Source organism: Echeneis naucrates, chromosome 16 (genome assembly GCF_900963305.1).
Source record: "Echeneis naucrates chromosome 16, fEcheNa1.1, whole genome shotgun sequence".
NCBI classification, from domain to species: domain Eukaryota; kingdom Metazoa; phylum Chordata; class Actinopteri; order Carangiformes; family Echeneidae; genus Echeneis; species Echeneis naucrates.
This window is the reverse complement of record NC_042526.1, coordinates 18,409,169-18,436,361: the sequence shown is the minus strand read 5'-3', so window position 1 is coordinate 18,436,361 and position 27,193 is coordinate 18,409,169. Positions and strand designations below refer to the sequence as shown.

Below are 27,193 nucleotides of genomic sequence, written 5' to 3'. Positions count from 1 at the left end.
ATTTTGTGCAATGAACCAAAGAAGACATTGAAAATCTGATTTTGAGCTCTTAAATTGTCCGCTGGGTATAAATAGCCATTCAAAGTATTCACTCCAAATAAAATTATATTATTTGTGATAAAATCAAAAACATAAAAGAATAAAATTAAAGTTATTCACTCCAAATAAATGCAATAAATTGTAGTAAAACATATGTTCGTGATAGAATTTGAGCGAAGGTTACAGATATGAAAGCTTTTGGATCATGTACTGAACAAAACAAATAACCACAACCAGGAAACTCCCTATTTCAACAGTAATGCTAGTGTCTTGTGGACGCTATGTGCATATAAGCATTGTGCCCCTGTGCTCTCAGGAAACGAAGGCCCCACTTCGCTGAACAGATGTGTGGTTGATGAAATGTGGGGGAGAAAAAGCACCCTTAACAGCAGCATAAAGCCCTGAAGAAGCTGGCCCCAGAGTCCTGACAGCCCTCCAGGAGGAACCACCCTGGGATAGCCTCGCAAGCTGCCAGTGGAAAATCAGAGTGACCAGAAAAACCTCAATGAACTTGGAAACATCCAGGAGAGAAGAATGAGGGAATAATAAACCAGATGTCTAATGGAGTTTAGTGGCAAGTGTCTGCTACACTATCCAAGAAAGCAGCAACTAAGAAGATCAGCCTTGCTTAGGCCTGAACAGGTAGGAGTTCACAAACAAGCATAAAACATCTTGTTAAATGTCTTTGTCAGGGGCTAAAACTGGAGATGTTGTGAAGGCTACTGACTCAGTAGGCCTTGGCCTTCACATTAGCTGGCCACACCACTTTGGACACTTGCCCCTGTTGCGATGCCCATCGTGTCTGCTGACCATCTGCCAAAGCGGGGACACAAAAAGAAGTCTCTGGATGTAGCGGCTTGCCGCTAAAATGGCAATCTGTGTTTAGAGCCGGAGGAAGGCACACCGCTAGACAAATTTCACATGACACAGCGCAGAAGATTTACAACTGACGACACTACATAGGCCGAGCTGGGACGGTGTAAGCTAGCTGGTGTAGTAACACTACCGCTGACCTCAACAGGCTTCATTTTTCTCCACCACTCAAAAGCCAATGGTTAGACTTTGTTGCTGACAAGGGAGGAAAGAGAAAAGATACACCAAAGAGACTTGGACCAGAAACTGCCTGTCGAGACAGCTGTTCTGTCTGAAGTCAGCTTTGCTGTGTGACTATTCCATAATGAGTGTCTAGACTAAAGGAATATGTTTTCTATATGTTTAGAGACCATATAGACAGCAACCTAATTTTATCTTATTGAACTGTGTGTTTTTTCTCACTTTTTCAATACTATCTTGACTTTCTGTTGCTAAATTAAATTGTCGTTAGCTGTGTTTTAATGTTTATGTATGTATGTAATGTAAAGAAAAGTACTGACAAGCAGTCATATTTTTCGCTTATGTCAGCATATTTGGCCACAAATCTTTGATTTTGATCCTGACAACTGGCAGTTGCACAAGCACACAGGAAGGTCTGCAGTGAAGCATGCAGACACAGAGCGCTGCAGCAAAGATACAACTTCATTGCCATGAAGGTGAAGAGGATAGAGTGAGAGTGTAGCCATTCAAAGCATGAAAAGGGCTGGAGTGTATGTGTGTGTGTGCATGCATGCACACGTGTGTGTGTCTATTCCTGTTGCCAAGCAACACACACACACACACACACACAAAGACCAGCAAAGCCCAACAGTGCAGCTGAATTGCCTCTCCACACAAGCCAAGCTTGTTGGTGGAGCAGTGAAGGGGAAAGCTTTTTAAAGGCCCCCTCATCCCGGACATGCACTCACACCCCAGGGACACAGGATTGCATAAGAAATTACATTTCAACAACACGATACACTGACGTTTTTGAGCTCCGCATCCATTAAGCACAAGGACATCCTGTGATGGACAAATGGTGCCACAGAGAACAAAGAGAAAAGTGTCACCTGCTGGTGGTCAGGAGTCCTTGCACTCGTGGTGATGTTGACTGACACAAGATTTTAAACTGGATAAGAAAGATTGTTTCATCTACAGGAAAGGCTGTCCGTGGTCCCTAAAACTCACCTACCACTATGACTCTAGCACCAGATAACTATATTTTTAAATGGAAAGGAAAATATCCAAGGTAGTTGTCTGCTGTTTGAGGAAACTAAAACCCATTGGAATCTTTCCTACATTTTCCCCGTGTTCTTCTGCCTTGCTGCACTTCGACCATATGAATAAAATAAAAAGCATATAAGCCCCAACCTTTCAAAAAAAAAAGAAGAAGAAACAAAACATTAAACTGAGAAATAAATTCAATCTGTTCCCAAAACATATCAGCAAAAACCTCAAAGGAGTCAATACAATAAAAATGTAATATAGCTTATCATACCGATAACTCAGTGATCGTACCGATAACTTGAGATAACTAAAGAGATATTTTTCCACATTGTGCATACACAATAATATTACATTAAAGATACTGAAAATAAGCTCTAACCATAGCCGACTCGGCGCTGGAACTGTGTCTCCGGGGCCCCATGGAAGGGGAAGAAAGCTGGAGGAAAATCCCTAGCTTTGTATACCAATCACTGAACTGACTAATGTGCTCTCTACTACTGTTTTCCGTTCCGCTTTATGTACCGTTGCTATGAACATATGCTCCCAGCAAATTATAGACAAAGTTGTGGTCCGTGAGGTTTGCAGCTCGAGGAATTAGCACAGCCTTGTTCCTGTACAATAAAATAATATTGTTTTACCAGAACTAGGCTCCACATTCTCGGTGTACTCACATCATGGAGCTAGGGAAGTGACACGCTTTGGCACAGCCGCTCACTGTAGGGTCTCGAGTTTGATTCGTATAATAAGGAGGCTTTGAGAAGTAAAGCTAAAACAATTATGAAGGTATTTAACGTTGCTGGTATTAAATGCTGAGAATCTAAGTAAGCTGCCTCCCAGGCATAGAAAATTGGGCTGGCAGAAAACATCTCAAAAGCATCCTTTTTCTTCTCTGATCTCCCCGAGGTGGAGATAAAGCTTTTTGACTGAATACCGAGACTTGCTAAAACAAGCACAAATCCTTCTTCCCACCCTTTCATCCTAATAATGAGACCGAATCAGGACCTCACCTGCTCAGATCTGGAAATGTAGGCCTGTATGTGCTGTACATGGTAATCATCAAGTTCATGTGAGGACGGTGTTGAGGATTTTCCTCAATTTCAATCCCATTTGACTCCGTTTCATCTTCAATGGAAACATATTTACTGAGATATATATCAATCCCACATCATATCATCGAAGATATCATTATCATCATCACTATAATCAGCGAGTGAAATATGCCACTGATGACATGTTTCCTTTCTCATTACAAAAGAAACTTCCAGACCTAACATTTCCATATTCGCCGATACTCATCAAACCCTCAAATGAAGCTCCAGGTCTCCTCACATCCTCCCCCTCCTACCAGTGTTTCTCTGGCCCAAACCCACTAACTCTCCATCTCTCCGCGCTCTCACCTACGTGGGCCAGTAGCTGTGTGATTGTTGGCTCATGTAAATGTCCAGTGGCCGCCCTGCATGTAGAGAATACAGTGATCGGCCTGGGATTGTGTGGAACAAAGCGCACTGTGAGATTACAGTTGATCCTCTCGCATCCTGTTTCCTCCTGCGTCTAGCAGCACTGGCAGACACAGACAGACGCAGATCCCACCGATAACACATCACTGTGGGGAGGGGAGGGGCAAATGACACACACTCATACACACAAACGGGGGGGGGGGGGGCTGCGGGGTCAGGGCCCAGAACGACCCTGGGCCACGGCAGCAGACAGACAGTGGGTGGGCAGGAGGGAGATTGAGAAAGGGGTGAGGGAAAAGAGAGGGACCCCAGCTCCCAACACACCCACACAGTCTGAAACAGAGACTGAGCTGATGAATGAACAAGGAAAAGGGGGCCTGGCGATGATAGTGATGTTTGGTTGCGTAGGACGAAGACGCTCCACCCGAGATAAATACATACGTTGTGGGCAGTGGATGTGAGGCCAAATATTGGGAGAAAAGAGTAAGAGATGACCTTACCAAGCCATGATGACCACAGCCCACACGCTGTTGGAGAACAAAGCTTCAGACTCCCCTATCTGATAAAGTTAAGGGAAAGATTTTGCACACAGACACATATATACACGCACACACAAACTGCTCTGTTTTCTCTGGACTCACATGGAGGAGGGTAGAGAGCATTACAGCAACCCACATGATGATGGGCTGAAAAATAGGCCTTTTATCCGCCACCGTTCCACCATAACACAATGCACGCGTCATTTCCACACTGTTATCCACACGGTATCAAGCACTTGGCTGCCTGGGAATAAATGTGCAGTTTAGCTGGTAGTGGTTTGGCACTACGATGCAGCGATATTTTATCTGTTCGTGATACCAGCCACAATTTAGTGTCCTTTTGCGATAAAGGCAAACCGTTTTTTATCTTTACTCGATAATAGAATTGGGTGAATGAGCTGATAACCACAAATTCTGCTTGCAGGGTGCACGAGCAACAGGCAATAAATCTCACAGAGGGGAAAAAGAGAAACCAGGCGAAAGGAAGATTATTGATGGTATTTTGGGAGAGTTCAGCAGTGTCAAACTATCCATTTGTGTGCTTTTGAGAAAGCCCCAGTTTTGAAGAATGAGCTTTTCGCTGCCTTTATTAAGCTGGTCCCAGGTGTAACACTCTCTGCCAAATGAGGTGCTTTCAAGATAATAATCATGATAATGATTTTTTAATTTTTTTTTATTTATTCATTTTTTTTTTACATTTTGTCAAATCAGATTCACAGTGTTCAGTGACGCTGGCAACAGTTACACTCTATGAAATAATGTTTATCCTGTGTCTGATATTTAACTTAAATGCCAATTTATAAGCCCGGGGTGAAAATGTTCAGCTGTTCAGCTGTTCAAAATTAATATTTCAGCTTGTATTTCCATGAACTTTTGTCAAAAATGAGAAAACAAAGCAGGAGTGGAACCACATGGTCATTTGAATAGATTTTCTTGTCTTCTCGTTTATTATTAGTCTTAGGTTGGACTCTGATGCTGTACTTGCATTCTGCGGGGGTATGATTTCACCACAAATGGCCATCAACTGATTCCGAGAAGGGGAAGGAGCTCCGCCAGTGCATTCATGTTCTGTTGTCCTCAGACCAGAAGCTGGTAGTGCAGTGCACAAACGGCGGGCTGCTTCAAATGTGGGGAAAATGTGATTAATGGTCAACAATGGGCATTAATCACCATTGTCATGTTTTACCTCTCTTTTTATCGACTGCAGTCCTGTGAGGCTACTGACTTCTATTATAAGCAGGCCCAGAATCATATACTTTCACTTTACTCATACTTTACTGATCTCCAGGGGGAAATTGGGCTACTTTACAGTTGGATATGTCACAGCGCATATCAGTGTGTAGACAACAAAAAATAAGAGCAACAAATTCAAAGATATATTAAAATGAAAGATAAAATCCAAAGATAAAATGGAAAAAATATGTCTTTATAGTCTTATATATGAAAGCTTTAGATGGGAAAAGTTGATGGGAATGACACATAAAAAAGAAGGAGAGCAGCAGCTTCAGGATTGATTGGCACCACTTTACCTCTGAAATGAGCCCTGAGTGTTTGATTTAAGGCCATGCGCTGAAAGAAAACACTGCACATTAGTTTTCTTTTTTCAAAATAGTGAAGACATAAAAACTCAAGATTTAGTGCATCTATATTCTCTGTCATGCTGTAACTGACTCCGAAGCTTTCAATTTTCAATCAATTAAGTTTTAAGGGTGTGTAAAGTCTCCCATATCGGCTTTGCACTTATGTTTCCTCCTACACTCTTCAAATTGGGAATACAAAGCACAACCTCAGTGCTGAGTTATGTCTGACGCTATCTACCTGTAGTTAACCCCCCTCCCCATTTCCTAACACCCTCTGCTCGACGGAGTCCCGCTTCCCAGCTCCCTGATCAAGTATGTGCCTGTCCGGGAGTTCTTTCCACACAAATGGTTTCCAGTGAACCTGCTGACTTACACATCCCTTATCTGACCAGACACAGGTTTGGCCCCTGCAGTTCTGGCAGGTGGCTCACCCCGCTACAGTCTGAACTTGTGAGGGGGTGAGAGGAGGGACTGGTTGGGAGGATGGGGGAATGCAGACATTAAAACACCCTCTATTCTCTAACCTCTTTTTCAGGATAAGCCCCCACATTTTCTTATCCTGTTTGCTTGCTTTTCCATCTTAAGAGTTTCTCCTCATGTAGCATGGCTTCAGGCAGAAATGCAATCATATTTGAGGTAATAAGAGTGAGAGACAGCCAAAGAGATGAAATCAAAACAAAAGAGAGAGAGGTTTTGTGTTGGTCAGACCTTGCATTTCTCTTAAAAGCCCATTAATACTGCCTTAGTCAATCTGATGTTAAAAGCTTTTTCTAGGGAGCAAAAAAGTTTAATTAAAAGCAATAATAAGCACTTGACACTGCTACAAGAAATTTAAAGCGTGTTTCCTCAAACAGCTCACCTGTTCAAGTGCTGTGTCTACTCTAGTGCAATGTACCAGAGGCAGCATTAGATAGATAGATAGATACTTTAATTTATCCACAGGGAAATTGTTTTATTACAGCAGCATTAACAAATAATACAAATAATAATATAATAATACAAATAAACAAACAAAAAGTGAAAATAAAAGAATAGCCTACGATAAGTGCTAAATATGGGCATAAGGATATATATAGATGCTATACATTTCTTATATACAGTTATTGAACTTTTGTCATATTTCCCTGCCGGCACAACAAGAAGCCTCTTTCAGATGAGAAGCATGAATCAGGACAAAGACAAACTGGCTGGAAAGTCAAACAGAGTAACCAGAGCAGGCCATTTTATGACAAGGGGCCCAGTGTTGGCCTTTGATGCTGAGTGTAGCCGTTGAAAGGTGTCCATTTTCAAGCTCTAATCGCTGACATCAGGTGCACTGCAATTTGAACAGAGCTGTGAGGTGTTCATAAGTATATGTTTTAAATGAAAGGTATCGCTAGTGCAGGTGGTTATCCAAAGGAAGGTCAGACGGCATTAAAGAAGTTTTAAATATGCAGCACATCTGAGTAGAATGAATGCAGAGGGAAAATAAATGTTCTAATATGTGTGTTAAAGTTGAGCAATGGGGCAAAGATCATTTGTTGGATCTAACACACATCCACTTATTATGTGTGATGTGGAACAGAAACCACATGGGGCTTTCAATGCACTTCATGCACGGGTGAGCGTACTCAAACATGCATAATACAAGTGCATCAACAAATTACAGCCGTGGGATCAGGCATGGCAGAAATATTTAAAATAAAGTGATTCATCAGGGAACCAAGCCAAGGATTATGATTGGAGAACTGACCATGTTTGCCATTCTAATCCTGAAGGCTACCCTCCCTCCCCTCCTGACTCATTGATGGATCTGTCTCTAATTTTATTATTACTTCTTAATAGACTGCAACAAGCCACTCAATAACACCCATTTCTGTTAGCAGGGGATAGTTTGTTCCAGATTCTTGTAGACTCAAGGTATCAACTCATGCCAACACCACAGCATGGCAGAAGAGGGAGGATAGCTAAATCTGCTTTTGCAGAGGAAACAGAGATGACCTTAAATTGAAAGTTTCAGACCTCACTGCAAATTTACAATGCTGTTCTCCAACTTGTCCGTTAGAACACAATAGCCAACGCTCTTTGCAAAGCAAGAGAAAGCTGTTGAAGGATGTAGCTGCAACAAGAAAGGGGATGCTTTCTTTTTTCCATCAATCCAGCTAACCTCAAGTGTTGTGTGCAGCAGAGCGTAAGGCAGTAGAAGAGGTAGCGGCCACAGTAGCAGCAGCACCAGCAGCAGCTACAGCAGCAGTAGCAGCAGCACCAGCTATCTTCTGACGTGAACACACTTTTCTCTTTACAAAAGAAAAGTGAAATTATTATCAACTGACCTGCCTTTGAAACTGAATCACCTCTGATGAATGAAGATATCTTGGGCTCTGTAATGCTCAATAACCCAACTATTAATGTGTGTTCTCTTGGAAAGCAAATGTAATACCATGGAGCGGCTCCAGAACAGAGAGACTGCCTCCAAGAGCAGGCAGCACAGAGAGAATGCATTAGACTTGCGGTCGGCTGATCTTTAACTCTAGAAAAAAAAAAAAAAAATGCAGACATCTCCTCACTCCAGCACAAAACTAAGACTGGATCACAGAGCAGGGGAAAGGTTTAGTGTTCATAATTTGGGGGATTTGAATCAAAAAGTTAAATGGGAGCAGAACGGGAATAGCTTTCCCCCTGTACTTGATTATGATGATGTGGGAATCTGCAGATTCGGAGAAGGGATTGGAACATTTTGTTGAAGGGGTGTATTCCATGATTTCATATGCCATGCTAAAGAATTCCAGAATACATAAAGACATGGTCAGAAAACATGGATACTTGTTCGGTCACAGCAGACACACACTGGAAAACCATCACAACCCAAGGATGTGGCGAGCTGATGGTAGCGGTGGTGAGGGAAAACAAATCGGCTACTTTGAGTCACACAAACAGGTGAGAGGTGCAGTAGCTGTTTCTGTTTCTGTGGTTACTCTTAATGATAGGATTAAAGTGCACCTTCTTATTCACCTTATTATTTCATGTAATTGACTTCCCACCAACAGCATGGAAGTGTTTGATCTCCCTGTTACCAAAACAAAATCACTCTGAAAATATTGAGAGAAAAAGCTTTAAATATCAATTAATGATAATGTGGTGAAATGTGAATAAGTGGAGTACTAATGTTGTCATGTTTTAAGATTCTGCACAGAGAAAATCTGTAGTTTCTTGAAGGGTGATGCTGCTCTCATCCACAAAGAGTTCAGTTCAGACTTTGATCCGGATTTTTCTCCAATAACCAGTTTCCTGTGTGCATGTGAGCAGACACCGGTGAAGTCAGAGAGACATACTGAAACTGCGTAACCATTGTTCTCTATCACACAGAATCCACGCCTCAGAGAGGCAAAACTGAATCGCTACACACCCTTCTTTGACACCAATACAAAAAACATGCTGTTGCTTGCTGCCTGCATAGCTGGACACCTGTGCTGCCACTCCCCATAGAGCCAGACTGCTGCTGGAAAGTACTCTTGACTGCAGATCACTGTTGAGTTGATGAGTAAAATGCTAACGGTGGGTGGTACAGCTGACACAAGGCTGGTTTTTACAGAGCAAGGAGTCTGTAAACAGATCAATCTCGCTGGTCTCTCTTTAATAACTGAGCCCAAACCTGGAGGGAAAGAACAATGCCTCAAATAACAATCTGAGCCCCTGCACACGGCAGCTGCTATGAGCACATTTGATCAATAAGTGACACAGTTATGATATTTTTTAATTTCACCGGATTAGCTAACCCTGACAGTGTACTGACATTAACATCCACACTGTCTACTATAACTACCCTGCTCTATTTTAAATGCTCTACACCTTTGCAGGCAATGATCACTGGCAATGAGCAGGAGCTTTCACCATCTCCAAATTAGTCGATCAAATCATGAATTTCATCAGTGATTTCATTTTTCATTTAACTGCTGATAATTTCCTTCGTGTTCTGACTACCACCAAATATTATAATAACCAATAGGAGGAATGGTGAAAACATCAAAACACTTTGATGTTGAGGAAATTATCACCAGTGACAAAGCATTTAGTTGGTGTTTTGTTTTTTTTTTTTTGACTCTCTAGTGCTGTCAAGTTCTAATTGTAATCATGAGATTACATCTACATGAATTCAGCCATTCAGCCCTACGCTCCTTGTCTATCACTGTGTTCTTCCAAGGAATGTCATCTGACATTGTCATCCCTGCGAACAAGTCCAGACTGTTCTGGTGTGTGGTTCTCACATGGGGGGACGACCTCAAGAAATCCTATGAGAGCAGGGCAACTCTCTGTCCCAAAGAAGATCTTGAAAAATTATTTTTCCTGAGAGTACCTCTTCTCTGAAAAATACTTTTCAAATGATCTGCTGTTATGTTTGATGATAAGAGCATCTGACCAATGAGTAAATGTTAATGAGACCAGCAATACATTGCTAAAAAACAGCAAATCCTTACTCCCAGAGATTAAGTTTCATGTGTCCTGAATAACACAGGGTGATTCAATGCATGTTTGTTTTTTTTATGTATTTATTTGTTTTGTGAAACTGATGTTTCAATCAGTGAATAAAGCAATATTGTAACCTCTGAATATTTGGCTTTACCTACTACAATTTATCAAAGACACTATTATTACACAATGATAAATGGTGCAAATGGATGTGTGTTCTGACAGTGACTGAAAGTAACTATTAAACCCCTATTCAAATAAAAAAAACAAAAAACAGAATTGCTACTACAGGCGTTTTTGTTTTTTGTTTTTTTTTCATGCTGTAGCAAAATTAGCCCCTGTACCCCTCTGACAAGAGAGGTTCATTTCCCCTTCTACCTCTACCTCTAATTTTAACAAATATATGTTTTTGTGGGGGATATTTGCTCATTTAAGAAGAGGCACACTTCTTGTACAGTTTTGTGCAAGCAAGAACTACACAGAACCATCAAAAATGTTGCAACTTTTCATCCAAAGCTGTGATCCAACTTTAACTTTTGCTGACAGTTTTGCTTTTTAGATCTATTGTGCATAACATGTCCCTTTAAATCTGTGCAATGTAGCTTTTTTGTTTTGCTTTGAGTATTACCTGTGTGCATATGGAAATTAAGCCTAACATCTAAAATGATTACGATGTGGAACAAAAAAAGGGAAGAAATAAAATAAAATAAGAAAGTCTCTCTAAATCTGCCTTGGGAATCCTGAGTGAAATTAAGTTCCATGAGACGTCATCGGATATATTAAAGAGAAGGCCACCAGCTCCCATCATTATTGGACAATCATGGCAGGCCCAGCAGTCATCGCTCTCTGACCAGAAGTGGACAACAATAGTGATGTGCTCAGCCTGGGCACATGAAGTGTTTATTTGCGTTGATCTACTATGGAAACCAAACAAAAAGAGCAAATGGTGAGAATTAAATTCTAATTACACCATAAAGCTAGATACACATTTTTCTGTTTACTCTTTTCACTTAAATTAAATGAGCTATAATGCATTGGTTGTATTGTTCAGCTCATGATCGTGCCAATAGAGCATATTGAGTTGAATTGGTGTATGAATATGGTGCATGTGCCCTGTGCCTGTACATCAAACACTCAAAGATAAGTGACAAATCCACAAAGCCACATTTGACAACATGAGCTGTGTGAATTACAATGAATACATTGATATTTCTATTCTATAGCACTTTAGGTAAACAGTCTAATGTGTAAAATACACAAACATAGATACTAAATCAAAAATGCTGAGTAAATAAACAGATGCTTTCAATGAAACTGTGCTTAATATTACTCCCAAATCTCTATGCCCTTTAAAGGGGCATAAGAGAGCACACCAAAGAGGAGGAGAAAAGGGGATGTTGAGAGTTGAGGAAAACAACATGAGCTCCATTACAAAAGAAAGCACCACATTCACAACAAAATAGAAATGCTTTTGGAGAGGGAGCTGGAGCTATTTCAGCTACTCCTTCGGAGGAGTGATTGTTAACAGAGCGTCTGGATTAAACGCACAGCCCCACCACAACGTAATAGCAACAAAGTATCTTCTAAATGAAAGGAAATACATAAAAGTCCCCGTTAAATAAAAGCAATGCGAGAGAGGTTGTGCAGAACGCCACATTTCTTAAACAAAAGCATCGTAAATGTAAATGTTTGTCTCTTTTAGGTCTTTTTCTGCATGTATGTGCACACTCTCCAGGCGAGGACACAACCAATTTAAACCGATTAACAACAGATGTGTCCAGCTATTTTAGTTCAACAAGCGTTCTCAGCAATAACACCATTAGTTGTCTCCTCATTTGTGATATCATTTTTCAACCATACGTTTTCTCCATCAGGGCTCCAGTGCCTTTCGGTAGCTTTTCCATAACTTTGGCATAGCCAGCAATGGTTGGCATGCTGCTAACCAACAGGCTCGCAGCAGAACCTACATCAACAGAAACCAGAGCACGCTGGAGAAATACAACATTGTCAACTGAAATGAGGACAACTAAGATGGTTCTGGAATCAGGACTATATGAAGTCCTCTTGAGCAATGCCAACGCAAATGGTTATACAATGGAGAGTCAAAGAGACTGTGTGTTGCTGGTTTGAGTTTTGACTGTTGATGTGTGCAGTTTGGGTTTGGCTTGTGAAGAGCCATATTTCATGGGGTTGAGAGGGTCGGCGGCTGGTACCACATTTTTGATACTTTGCTAATGCTGTTCCTACAAACGGAAACAATGGGATGGCTTGATTCACACATTATGTAACCCAATTTTTCCCATTCAATTGGAAAGCCACTGGTATTATTGTCAGTTTTATCATCACCAAATCACTGGCATTGATCACAAGCAGCAGTGTTGCATCCCACATACACACAGCATCCAAGCTGGTGTCTGTTTTTTTGTAAACTGTTCAAACACAAACTTGAGCGGGACTGTCACTGATAATATTGGGTTTTTCCCGAGTGGTGACTTTACGATTTACACAGAATTCCTCTCATTATCCCCATGACTCGTCAAACTGGCCTTGGAAAAAAAAAAAAAACATTATTCAATCTTGAACAACAATGCATCTTTTGTTGTTGGTATATTCCAGCTGTTTACAGTGCCAATTGATCACACATTCAAACTTAAGATGCCTTTTATATGGCTAGATTGCGGTTCATGTACCTTTAGTATGTTTGTTATTTTGGGAAAGTTTAGGAATTTCTGTTCCATATAAAATAACATTCAAAGACCAAATCAACCACAAAAAGTGAGCGACTGGCCCGGAGCCCCACTGTTGGAGCCCCAAATTCTGGGTTCACAGAATGTTGATTGGAATTTGGTATTTTGATCGATTACAAATTTGCTAGAGAATTCACACCACTTAAGTATAGTATCTATCAAGTCATGTCATATAAAATTACTTTTTTTGACACACCTCCTTGTGTTAAAGTCTGATTTCAAGATCAGGTTTAACTTTGATATTTAACCATTTCAAATGATTTATTTTCCTCACCTGGTAAATATGCAAGCTCTACAACATGTGTTTGTTAGTCTATCAGGCAGAGCGTCCTACAGAGTAGAGGTTAACCCTAAATCAAAAAATGAAATCAAACCTCAAAATGTAGATAATGCTCACTAAGTTAAATTAAATTTTTACTAAACCAACTAAATAAAGAGTTCTTACAAGGTTTACTACATCTGACTAGTTAATTAATGTGGTGGTGATTACATCACTATCAAAAAACCATCCTCACTCTGCCAGCTCAACCTCAAAAAGGTTTGCAGCAATAGAAGAGCGCATGTACACCAATCCACACACAAGCCCATGCAGTGACCCCCCCATGACAGAACCCAGACTGACCTACTCGCAGCTCCTGACCGAAGACCGTCCTTTCTCCCAGTGCCGAACAGTTCCAGCGCCCATATCGAAACTGGTATTGACACTCGTTGATTCCCATCTGGGCGCCTTCACCCACTACAATGATGGCGTCCGGGCGGCTCTGGCAGATGGCCCGCTGGCGAGGTGCCAGGCCAGGAATCTTGTTGCAAATGATGTTGGCACCCAGAGCCACCACCGAGGACAGGGCCCTGCAAAAGAGAGTAAGAAACACACAAACACGTCAGCATCTATACTCAGCTCCGGATAGGGACACAAACATCAAACATAAACACACATGTATGCAGGAATGGTTGCACACAGAGACATGTACTCAGTTGGACCATCCAGAGGATGGTCAGACTTGCTCATACGTGAGACTCTCCAGAGCAGGATTCAATTCAAGCAATGATTAATGCACATCCTGCACTTAAGTGAAAGCTGTACTACATGAATGTTTTGCTATTCATTGGATTAGAGGTGAATGAGGAACCTGAAAACGTAATGCACTGTCGAGCATAAAAAGCACACATAGGCAGACTTGCTAAAAACAGCCCAGAGATGCTTCTATTTCACTACTAACAATGCCATTCCACATTGGTTTGGATGGTGGGGTTTTGAGTAATGAGATTGGGTTTTCGGGTTAATTGTTAGGTAACATAGTGGCATGAAGTGGCCAGACTTGACTCTTATTTAAAAATAGTATGTACACTTGCACAGCATCTTGTGATGCAGAGGCAGGGATCCATTTTTGACCAAATGTCACACAACATATTATTCTTAATAATTTGTGCAATTAGGTGTTTGAAACCTTTCACGGATGTAAAGTGATGCCTGTAAAATTCACAAGACACTCGCCTTTGCTTCAGCCACATGCTAAGGCTGGTTTGCATGGAAAATATGTAAGGTTTTCAACAGCAGTCGATTATTAATGTGTTCCACAGTAGAAGACTTCATCACATCTGATCACTGCATGTGATAATATCAAAACATATGTTAAGAGATGGTTTTGTGACCGCTGAGAAAGCCAAAACAGATTACAGCTAAACAAAGCACCAACTTTCTCCACAGCTCTGTTTATAACCCTTGAAACCATGTAGATACATACTTTTCAAACATGTCAGGGACAGGGAGCCATAAATGGCTTCACCCACCCATAGGCAAATACCGGCTTTGAAGTATGACATCAACATCCAAAGGCTTCACCACAAATGGGCCAAACTAACACTGTCGTATTTTGTGTCAGTGAAAAGTGATGGTGGTGTTAGAGGGGTGAAAAGGAATAAGGGGAGAGAAAAAGGAGCGGGGGACCCCGGGATCTGTGGATTCTATTACTGAGCGGTGTTGGTTGGTAGGAAACGGAGCAACTAAGAACAAAGATGTGATCATTGATTAGAAGTCTTTCTTGGACGACCAAGTTCCCTTCCCGCTGGTTGCTTGTGAGGATCTCCAACCAGACAGAAAAACATAAATCTCAGTTTGGAACACAACAGTAGTTCAACTCGTATCTGTTACCAAACCTCAGACACACACACACACACCCTGAAGTCTGAGGGACTGTAGTACAGTATAGAAAATGATTTGTATTGTTGATTTTGCTTGATAATGATACCATTATATTGGTGGAAAAAAGGAAAACCACAGTTAAGATATCAATGGGATGCAACAGCTTAATTCATTTAGCACTGAAAGTAATATTTAAAATATAAACCAACTAGAAATGGAAGCATCTTGAAATCAGGGAATTCATCAGGTGCATTCAACTTTCCCAGTAAACACTCAAGCCTGCGACTGCTTTCAGCCCCTTTCTCCTCTCTCTGCTGTTAAACAAGCTTGAACTCCCCTGACCCTCTGTGACCCTCCTCTGTATCTGTAGTCGTTCATGGTAAAGATGACATCCAGCCTGTACAAACCGAAAAAGGTCAGACCCATTAAGATGTGTAATACACCAGCGGTGAAATTCACCTTCTTGTGGATGGATGGATGGATAAAACAGATTTGTTTCTATAAATCCAAAGACAGTAAAATGCATTTTAATCATTCACATCAAAGATATTCTGGTTCTGCCTGCTTAAAATCAATCGGAGCAACACGCTGATATTTTAGAATCAGTAATAGCCTCCACTCTTGACTCTTTCTTACGTCACTCACCTGCAAATTCACAGACACAATCCATGGACAACCCAAACAATCAGACAACACCAAACACAGAATTCCAGAGCAAAGCTTTTAAATCCCTGCATCATCAAAGTGCACAAATGCGATTCTGTTTGCTTAACATGTACTTGTGTGTGTGTGTGTCTGTGCCGCCACCAGCTTGGGGACAGCACGCCCACGGTACCACAGATCTCCCATCAGATAGAGTGCCGACACAAACTCAAACAGCACACACTGATGTCACACAACTGGCTGGCTCAGAGACTGCAGTAGCAGTTAAACACACATGGGGTGTGACTGGATGTGTCATACAAGAAGTGTGTGATTGCTGCGAGGAGGACTGATTACTGTCACAGGACTGAGATAAGCTGAGTTTTTCTGGCAATTTTCAATCAACAGGTGGTGTGTTTTGTTTTTTTTTTCTTGGTCATATTTGAGCCTTAAACACATATTATTATGTGCATTCCTAAGATTACAGGTGGTCTTTTCAATATGGTAATATGTTTTGCATTGAAATTTCTTATATTTTCAGAATTTCATCAATGAGATTTTTTGTCTGTGATGTTAATTTCAAAAGGAAAAGAAAACCTCCTCTAGCATTATATCGGAGACAATCACAGAACCTCTGTGTTGTGACCTGACAACAAGTTAATTTCTCTGGAAAAATTTAAATCTGAAGCTCACCGATTCCTTCTTTTAATGGCAGAGTAGCGTTGCCCTCAGAGAAACTGTAGTTCACATCATGGCATACAGTGCGCTCACAGCCACCTACTCCATCACATGGAACACTTTAAACCTAACTGACACACTATTAAGATCCCAGGCATGCATCTTCTACCGAGGAATGCACTCACAAAAATGACTGAGACACAACTAAACTAAGTCAAGTGAATAAATGCTCTTCTTCTTCTCCTTCCATCTTTCTTTTGGTACAGCAGGAAATTTGGTGTCATTTTAGTGCCAATTTTCCTCCTTTTTCTGCTCATTTACAAAACCAAAGGACCTAAGACAAAACTGTTTAATTCATAACAAAATCCTGTTCAAACTGCTACTGACTCAGCTGCATACTGGTTGGGCTCATGTGAGTGTGCCAAAACAAAAAGACAAATTTCAGATTATTGATAGTGGAGCATGAGGTGTGCAGCAGCCCTAGGCAGTTTAACTCAGATCTGAGGAAGGGGCATCACATTATTAACCTGGCTAACATTGAACATAAAAGAATTGCACCCAAATAATCCAAACAAACAAAGGTGTGGTGCTTTAAAGTACAAGCCATTACTATACTTAGTAGTGGAGCCCACTTTTAACTGGAAACCAGAAAACCACATCTATTTCAGCATTGGGTTTGGGGTCTCAGGGCAGCAGAGGAAGGAGCAGAGGGAGCACGGGTGAGTAATTACTTTGGAAGCTTTAAAGAAAGCCAGTGTTCTCCTGCAGGAACAACTCCAGTTTAATTCAAAGCCGCAGCACATTACGGTGTCAATCACGTGCACGATGCAGGGGGATATATTTAAGATGTGGCTTCAAACGACAACATGAAACACGCACACACTGAGAATATCTAGAGATGAGCTCATGCGCGGAGACCATCTCTCACGAGCCCTGACAGGTTAACGCTGCTCGCGTGCGTTAAAAAAAAAAAAAAAAAAAAAAAAAAAAACTATTACCGAAACAGCTCATGTGCGTTCACTTCTCGCGGTTGAGGGGGGATCTCAGCATCCGATTGTGTTGAACATCTCTGCCACTCTGTGGCCAAAGTGAACCCGTGTAGTAGACGCTTTTGTTTTTCTCAATGTTTGCGGCTCCACAGCTGAACCCAAACCATCCCCGCTGTCTCTCTCTCTCCACAAAACGCCGCTACACGCGGCACATTAACGCGTTCAGCTTTTCGCCTAATTACTGCATTCCCACGTGGATGTTATTTTTTCTTTTTCTTGTTTTTCCTCTGACTGCTGCGTTAACATCTATGAAACACATTGTAGAGTTCAATTGAATGTATCGACTGAGCGGATCCTCGGTGCCGTTAGACACCGTATAAACTTGGGTTGAGTCTCTAACGAAACTGAATCTACATTTAAATATATTTATACAGATACGTACAGAGATATATCTACGTATCTCTCTCTATACAGATAATCTGAGGAAGCCTGAAAAATCCGGCACAGGAAACGCTGCACGCGACCGAGACCCGTGCGCCTTGGAGCGCGCCACGGTGTGAAGTTCATGAAGGAGCTAATTGGCTGAAACTTACAGGTAGCTGCCGCTCGTCAGGATCAGGAAGATCTGTGGGTAGTAGACTGACAGCAGTACACTGCGCGACGAGAAGATGATCATGATGACATTGAGCAAATGGCCACGTTCGGACTGATTGAGAAGTCGCCGACAGGATGAGGAAATAATAAAAAAAGAAAAAAAAAAGAAAAAGAGAAGTCCTTTAATTCACGGCCTTAAGTCCCCTTTTCGTGCAAAATGGCATTGAAAAAAAAGAGCAAAAAAGGGGGGGAAGGGGGGGGGGGAGGTGTGCACAGCGCGTCTCTCCGGGTCTTTGGTGCGGCGGCTCTACGCTGCTCCAAGCTCCCAGGGCCGTGTGTGCGCCGAGATTGGCTCTGTCATCTCTGAGCGTCGGAGGCTGCTGCACAGTTCTGTGGGCTCCCGAGCCGGAATGATGATGGTTTTAGGGATTTCGCATGGCAGAAAAGTGCCTCTCTCCGCTCTCATGAGAGTCGTGCCTGCCATTGGGCAGAGGGAGACAGTGCTATCCGCCCACTTTGCCACAAACGGGACAATAGGGTGACACTGATCCCCCGTTGGACATGCAGGAGGTTTCATTCATCATCATCACCCCCCTCCCCCCCGACCCGACCTCCTCCCCTCCCTCCCTCCACCGTCCCTCCCGCAGTCCTCCACCACCAGCCAAAAATAAACAAACATAGACGCTGGCAGTCTCACACTATCATCACAGCTCTATGTGCTATAATAATAATAATAATAATAATAATAATGATAATAATAATAATAATAATACAATCTGCGTTTCTTTAGCTGGATGATTAATTGAAATGTTTTCGTAATAATTCTGTCTCTGAGAGTGAATTTCAAAATGATTTGTCTTGTCTCCTCTTTATAATATTATATTATAGAGGTCATATTCCACTATTAGGTCCTCCATTAGCAAGTGCTCCTGATATATTTTCCTACAAACATAAAACGTGCCGTGGTCCTCAAGGCGTCTGCAACATTTCTGCCTGTCTGCTGCGCTCCAATGGGATTTGATGGCCGCCACCCTGAAACATTCAAATAGCCAGTTGTGTGACCCCGCCGCTGTGAAGTTGTATGATAATTCCCTGAAATTGCAGGGCTGCTAATAACACATGTAAAGGAGAGGGCATAGAAATATCCCCATTGTCACAGGAGACTGGATGTACAAAGAAATAAAATAGTTGAGCAGATTTTTGTGCCAAGGCTGAGTAAGGAAGGGGCTTTTATCGCCTCAGCATCGTGACTCTCACTCAACACCTGCAGGCTGCAGCCATTGTAAATGAAGAGGGTACCATGAAAGATGTAGCAGGGCAGGGCGGGGTTGGTAAAGAGGATGGCAGGAATGAGCTGAAAGCTCAGGCTTGGTAAACACCGCCACCACGTTGGAGGTACTTTCATGTGATATGAACATCTGTGGAAGCTGAAGTCACTTAAACACTTCACTCCACTTGAGCTTCTCACAAGGAGGTCTGACACTTTTCTGTTGGAGTCACTGCTGCTGTCTGGAATTAGAATGGAATCAGCAGCACAATCTGATTGCTTTACCTGTTAATATTCCATTTAATAACTTATAATTGTTTTATGCTTGGCTGGTTACAGCTATTCCAAAAAAGCCAAATCTGTGGCTCATTAAATGGCAAACAACTCATGGTGAATCATCTATTACAAAGAAAAGCTCCTATAATTCATACTGCATTTAGTCTGTTTTCCCTCCAGTGCATCATCATTTGCCAGGTATGCATTGTTGCACCATATCTGCAACCTGCAGCCTGCAGCCATAGGCCCCAGGGGCTTACTGACTTCATGTGACTGTTGTAGTTTGAAGATAGAGTTGAAATTTCAGCACCATTAGATGTAAAATAAATAAATAAAAAGGGGGGGGGGGGGGTCAATTGGCTCTTATGTGTTCAGCATTTCAGAACTCTAACAATTAAACAAGAAAAAAATATCTTCCTACATTGCATGATGTGGAGCATGTGGTGGTTTTAATATAAGGGGGTGGTTAACCGTGATCAGGTACGAGAGGTGCTGAGAAGGAGGGGAATATAAGTCCTGTGTTTATACATCAAGGTGAAGTATTGCAAAACAGGTTAAAAACTCCGTCTGGGCAATGGAATGTGGAAATACAACTCAGTCTGCCGCTATTAATGAAGGTATGCAGGGGTGAGCTGGATCTGGAGCAGAGACAGCGGCTCAAATTATCTTGTGCGACAAAGGAGCAGGAGTCTCCTGAGGTGAACTTAATAGCACTGTGACAGCGAATACGAATCGATCATATTGTCTGTTAGCGTGAGACCTGATCTGCAACTTTTACGCACGACATGTTAAGGCGCAGGCGTTAGAATGCAATAATTAAAATCGGGGTGTTATAATAATAATAATAATAACAATAGTAATAATCATTCCACCTGCAGGAACCAGTTTTCCCGCAAGGTTCTTAACTTGGAGGTCAGAGGGCAGTCGATGCTTTCCTGTAAAAGCGTTTAATTTGCCAAAGTGTCGCAACGCAGTCAGGTTTGCGCATGTGAGCAGCAAAGTCTATCCATGAATCACAGGTAATAAAAAAAACTCACCCAAGTCTGAGGTAAATGACGCCGAAACACAGGAACACGTAGAGACTCCGCTTTCGGAGGGGTTTGGGCATGATCGTTCCAACTTTGTCCGGAGGCCATGCACTGTAACGTGAAGTGGTCACACTTTTCCGTTTCACATTGGAGGCTTTCCTAACCCTTCCAGATGCACGTACACCGCCCGTTTTCCGTGACATCAAGCCGAGACGCCTCTGAAACCTTCGACCGTGTGAAATCCATGGTCCGGCGGCTCAGGTGAGATGCTGGTGTCGACCTGAACGGTGGCCAAGAACTCCAAAATGAAACTTGAGAGAGGGTCGGACTTGAAAGGTAAATGATTTCTCGGAGGAAGTTCCTCCTGTTCGTCCTTACTTTCAAGGTAGAGGCTAATTAACAATTCCCCATTTCCTGCGCTTTGCAGGTAAAAATAAACAACAGCCCCAAAATAGTTTCACTCACTGCAGTGCCTTGGCAGCTCCGTGCGCTTCGCCTGCTTTAAAACTGTGCGCATCGCCCCCCTTTCTTTCTTTCTTTTTTATTCACTGAAGACACCTTAAAGTGAGTCCATGTTACTGACTTCCAGCAGCCAGGTACTCTAACACAGGTAACAAAAGGGCTACCCGCCTCCTCCTCCTCCTCCTCCAGCGTGGATACGCAGGGAATGGGACGGGCTTCCAGACTGCGATCAACACGTGTAGTTGTTGTACAGAAAACTAAAAGGAACCAAGCGAAATGGCCTTTTATAGGCCCCATCCCAAGCTCGGCTGGTGCTTGTCCCTTGCAGCGACTGAATATTGCTTCACCAGTGCGGGGCCCCCGGATGGGCCGCAACAGTAAGCCCCATAAAGTCAAACAGACGAGGAACAGCTTTCAGTGTGTGTGTGTGTGAATAAAAATGACATTTGCATGACTAATAATGACCAATACATGCAACTGGCCTCATGATATCAATGTGTCAGGGAGGCTCTGTCAATCATTTTGATTAAGAGTGCAATACATGAGCAAAACAGCATAAACAAAACATCAATATTGCTCATTACTTTGGCTTGAGTCTGGCCGATGTGAATTTTGAGCAGATGTTCAGACTACAGAGTCAAGTCCTTTGGGAGCTATTATTTGACTAAGATGACTCCCTCTGGTGGCAACTAGACACTGCAAACTGCTAAACAGACAGAGACAGACCTCAGCGGTATGATGAGAGGGATCCCTTTTTCATCAAGACCCAACATTTAAAAAATGTATTCATATGTGAAACTGAGCTTCAGATGAGAAATATACAATGCAATTACTTTTTTTTCATCCTGTCCCTTTGAATAAAAGTCACTGTCTTGATATTTTCTAATCAGCTTCTTCTCGTGCCGAGCAGGGTGTCTTTTCATTTTAGGTTTGTATTCACCGTCAGCAGTTGGGATTTTCCATAACCTACACAAATTATTACAATCTACTTATCACAAAATTTATTTAGTCTGTAGAGTTAGCAACGAGGAAAGCTGATGTGTGTAGAAGTGATGTATTAGAATGTTACTTTTGACAGGCTGCCCTATAGTCATTTTAACCATAACCCATTTTTTAAAGATGCAAGCACAAAACAGCTTTGTCTACCTTCCCTCTAGACATGATATAGTTTCTTAAAAGAACACATGATCCATCAATTCAGAGTATTTCCAACAAACGGCTTGAAAAATGGGTAACGTGTTGTAATAATGATGGCATAAACTAAAATTACAGACATGAGCTATCTGAGCACAAAGGCTGCTCGGCTGCTGTTGACCACGAGAAACAGACAAAACCACAGAGACCTTTGTTTCAAGACATCCCTGCATTGTGGTTTTAAGGCCTTTTCCTTCAAAACATGCCCATCAAAATTCCAGATGGATTTTAGAAATAATGAACGTCAACATGCGGGCTCAGGATGACATAAAAAAGACATGTATTTGATGTCTACCCTGTAAAAGATGGTCTTGTTTGTCTTCAAATGTACATAGCTCATCGTGGAGGCCTGGGCGGGGATGGTCCTGTTTAGTTTAATTAAAATGTTCAAAGCGGCAACGCTTTTTTTATGAAGGACCAGGGACAGTGTGCGTCAGCGTTATTTGTCACCCGCCATTGTCATTACAGACATGTCACACGCATTCACGCTTGTTTGCACACATCAGTGTCCTTGCATGCAGTCAAGTATGCATGCAGACTCACAAATCATGCCATAGACACATGCACATGTGGACACACACAGAGGCACTCACACACACTGCACTTGGGTGGTATGTGGAGGATCTTGTGACACAATGTTTATTTAACTTCAAAAAAGTGAGGCAGGGATGAGAGCATTTTGGTTAGCAAGGACATATCAATCTAAGTAAGTCATACGCCACATCACTGCTTGTGCTTTATGCTGCCTTTTAGGCCATTGTATTTGAAATATTTCCTCCTCAGCTCTCCTGAAAGACAGTTTCTGTCCTCCTTGCTGTGTGCTTGCCCTCTTCTTAGTCTGCTCCATTACTTTAATAACTGTCAGCCAAACGTTTCTCAAGATTGCACCATTGTGTATCTGCTCCTTTTCATTTGCATGCTCGCTTCCCAAACTGTGGAGGGGAAAATTTTGGGAGGACAGGGGAAAAAAAAAAAAAACAAAAACGGGGGATCATATTTTGGCTAAGATGGGATGATATGTCGCACTGTCTTTTTTAATATTATTAAGCACTTTTGACCGACAACTAAATAAGAAAACCCACCGGTTGCCCATGTGTTTGCATGGGAGCGGGTTCAGCTGGAAACATTGAGAGGGTTGAAATGTAGAGCGTGCCAAACCATGGAGTGGCGTCTGGGGCTGGGTCCACCACATCTACACTGGGCCCCAGGCAAGAAGGGGGAAACGGCTGTTATGGACTCACAGTCCCCCTCTCCATCCCCATCAGCCATCTCACTCTAATTCTATGCTTCTTCTTGAGCCCAACGTTTCCCCTCGGCTCCCTGAGTTCAGATTTAGTCTAAGAATGTTACACAGTAAAGGGCCTCAGAGGAGGAGGAGTATTCACTAAATCACGCTGGGAGAAAGTGACCTTTTGGACCTGTATGTCAGATGTCTCATCGTACATCTAACTGGGAGGTCAAAGGTTAAACCAACTCTACCAACCCTCCCATCCTGACCAATGGGTTTGACCTTTTCCTCTCTCCTGTTCAGTCACAGCTGTGGACAAGGAAATGGGGTGTGGTCTGATTAATTCCTCACCATGCTCGCTGATATATCAGGTCCTCAGTGCCACATTTCTGTGCATGTTCATGTGCACACGCATGCAAGCAGGTCTGCCTGGCTGGGTCTACCTGTATCCCAGTCTGCTTCTTACTGGCTGATTAGCCAGGGCTAAAATGCTGCGCCATGCTCTCTCTCTCAATGGAAAGCAGGTTTTCAGAGGGTTGGCCCCTCTTACGAGCAGCAGACACCACTATGGGAGCTTGTGTAAAGTTTTAACTGTGAACTTGTCTGTGAAAGTGTCTTCTCTCCTGTTTAAACCTTTAGACGCTAATTTGCAATGTTGCTCTTTTAAATAAGATTCACATCTTTGCAGGGCCACTAGCCAAACTGTCATTGGTATTTTCCTGATCAGGCCAGGGCTCCAAGACAGGACAGGGAGGCAGGATTGGTTTACCCAAATCTGACAGCCTAAGACGCTACGCCAAAGCCTCTGTTCAAGAGTCCGCACAGTAAAATGAATGAAATGGCTGAGAGGAAAGAAAAGGGTCCAGTTTCAAGTTGGAGAGGCCTGTGAGTGACTGAGATTAGGATTTGTTGCTACCATGCCATGTGTCTAGACCTCGCTCATAAATGTATAAATGTGTGTGACTGTTGCTGGGTTTGTGTATTTTCACAAATGTAATAAATACTTTACAATTCTTCCACATGATAGCTGGGCATGAATTTGTACTGCTAGAGATGATAGTGCCACCCAGACAACATCACTGACAGTTTGTTTTTCTGGTATTATGCGTCTGCTTCTGATTAAGAAGTTAATATTAGTTTATTAGAAGCACAGTCTGAAAATATGTCTTTGAACTTCTGTTAATTTCCATTCATCTGTAATATATTGTTGAAATTCAGATTTTCAAATGAGTTTTGATTAATCTTTTCAGCTCAGACAACAGATATAAAAACAGAACAGGTAGTTTATGCTGTGTGTGGCAAAGTTAGAAACCCACACTAACAATAGCTGTGCCCACTTCCAGGCCAACACCCCATAATGTATAATGCCACGTCCTGAATGTAAAAAAAAAAAAAACTGCCATTAGGGAACCATTCGTATCTGCTTTCAAATCCAGTTAGATGGAGAAGAAGACAAGAGACAATAACCTGATGACTGGGGTCAGTAAATGCAAGAAAAATTATTTTTCATCTTTTGAAATGAAAATCAACATAAAAAAAGACACTGGTGTTACAAAAAATAACATAATCTACATTCAGCCTCATTGGTCAGGGAAAGAAACCCAAGCATTTACATTCACAATAAAATCTGACAGACATATGGCTTGTGTCTGTAGCAAAGACACCAGACCTTCTGTGCAATGGAGCAAATACAAGCAATACGCTGTGTAGCCCTCTAATAAGCCCAATGATATGAGAAAAGGTCTGAGATGCCCGCAACAATTTGGCACTTTTAGCAGGAGTTCATCTGAAATATTAATATCATGATATATTCCCCGCGTCCAGAAGCAACAACTCAACTGTATAATTGCTGTTTTATTTTCAGAAAGGCAGCTCAGGAACGCAAAACAGCAATAATAAAGCAAAAATGACATAAAACAGTAAGTTTGCGGTTCTCTTTATGACAGGAAGGCGTTTTTAGTATCTCTGACATGGCCTGTGCAGTGCTGGCACCGTGCATCGTTGGGCCCAGCATACGTTGGTCTCATTGGCCGGGAGGTATTAGTGAGCGCTCTGGGCTTGTTTTACCTCAAGAGGCAGGAATATGAATGAGATAACATTGGAAAACTGAATTAGCTATTAACTTCCCTCCCCTTTTGGGTAAACTTTGCTGGTAGATCAAATGCATGCTTTGGCGTTTGAGTTTACATACCTGTGAAAGCTAAACAGAGAGCATTGACTTAAGGTGTGGCCCCATATTTGTATCTGACCACAGCTATCACGAGTGCAAGCGCATAGGCTTGTGCACACACACACACGCTAACCTAACTCTTGAACAGCTGGGAGTGTTTGCAGTGGGTCGTTCGTTCTCCACTCTGTCTCACACAATGATCCGTGCACTGTCTGTGTTTGCACTGCACCTAGCTCAAACAACCTGTATTTCCGTCCCCTTGCCACTCAAGCACGCTCTGAGGCTCGCTTTTGTCAAGATGCACACAAACCATGAAGGCTTGGCCTCAGGTCGTGCTCGGAAAACAAGGGCCAAGTTCATTGAGAAATCAACTACAATTGCAGAAATGCACCTGATACATTTCTCTCAGTGTTTTGTCCTCCGGCGATTGATAATATTCTGACATTCCAATCAGGGTCACCAAGACATTAGTCATGCACCGTTTCATTTCCTTAACAATGGTAGTCACAAAGACAAACCTGCTGTCAGGAAGAAGCTGGTACACCAAGTTCACAAAGCCAGTGGAAGCTTGTCCTTTCTTTCACTCTTCAGATATGGGGTAAAATGAACTCCACAGTATATTTACAACACGAACAAAAGGCATTTTGAAAAGAGCAATGTCTTTCACATTTCATCATGAAAACAGATCAGCTTGCTTTTAATTTTCTGATAATTTTATTATTCTGCTGATGAATTCAATGCAAATCACCGCATGTGTGAATCAGCTTTCATCTAAAACATAAGACTATTTTTTTTTTTAAGTGTGTTTAGCCATTCTCTATCAACTTCCCTCTCCATGTGCCATTCCCCTCAACCCACCCGTGCTTTTTGTCTTCAGCATTGCGTTTTGCAGATTGAGGTTTCTATACCAATGTCTGGATATAGGAATGCAATTTTCCTGTTTTGGCACTGTCAGAGTGTCTTTTTCTATACCATCCTGACATCAAACACTGGATATGTAATATGTAAAGGCCATCTGTGACGTTCTCTCCTGCTCACTGATGGCTTGGCAGCTGCGTAGTGAGGCCTAATAAGACCAGCCTGATACACTGTAGTACGAATAAATGGCAAAAAAGTATTTCCTTGCACGACTGCTTTTTTTCAGCAAAGCTGATAGGAAGTGATATTCAAGATAGATTTGCTGTTGATGTTAGGGAGCAATTAGCTTGATAGATCATTCTTCAAATCACATTTGGTCTCGTGCCAAGATTATACGCTATACATGCTTATATATTATACATGATTATATTTCTCCCTATGGGTTTGCATTAGAGTGCATTAAACAGCTGGAACCGGAATTATTTTGTTATTTTGCTATAACCTTTCCTGTAAATACAGATCTCGTTTGTTTGTTTTTTATTATTATTACAGATTTCACAGTGCAGATAAAGCTTTATTTAACCAAATTGACATTTAATCATACTGGACAGGCTGGCAGCAACAATAATGTCACTTCAGGAGAGTCAGGAGAGAGTAAAATGTTATTTAATGAGGCAGTGGATCATTAGGGATTAGTCCACCAGGCACCAGGACACTGCAAGTCACAGGTCATTGGTGGACTTTGTTGTCATATCAGCTGATCTATGACCAAATGTT

The 27,193-nt window shown here is 42.0% G+C and overlaps 1 protein-coding gene across 2 annotated transcripts in view; it reads right to left on the bottom strand.

The window, feature by feature from the left end:
- Window positions 1-21,133, bottom strand: part of wnt7bb (wingless-type MMTV integration site family, member 7Bb) — a 30,204-nt gene extending 9,071 nt beyond the window's left edge. Inside the window, exons 1-3 of one of the 2 annotated variants that reach the window (XM_029522282.1) lie at window positions 20,514-21,133; window positions 17,933-18,045; window positions 13,510-13,736 (exon numbers count right to left, since the gene is read on the bottom strand). In XM_029522282.1, coding sequence (XP_029378142.1) covers window positions 13,510-13,736; window positions 17,933-18,045; window positions 20,514-20,612 — 439 coding nt within the window. In that variant the 5' untranslated portion in view covers window positions 20,613-21,133. The remainder of the gene's footprint in view (window positions 1-13,509; window positions 13,737-17,932; window positions 18,046-20,513) is intronic. The other variant, XM_029522283.1, reaches the window with a different exon arrangement.
- Between the last annotated feature and the right edge of the window lie 6,060 nt (window positions 21,134-27,193).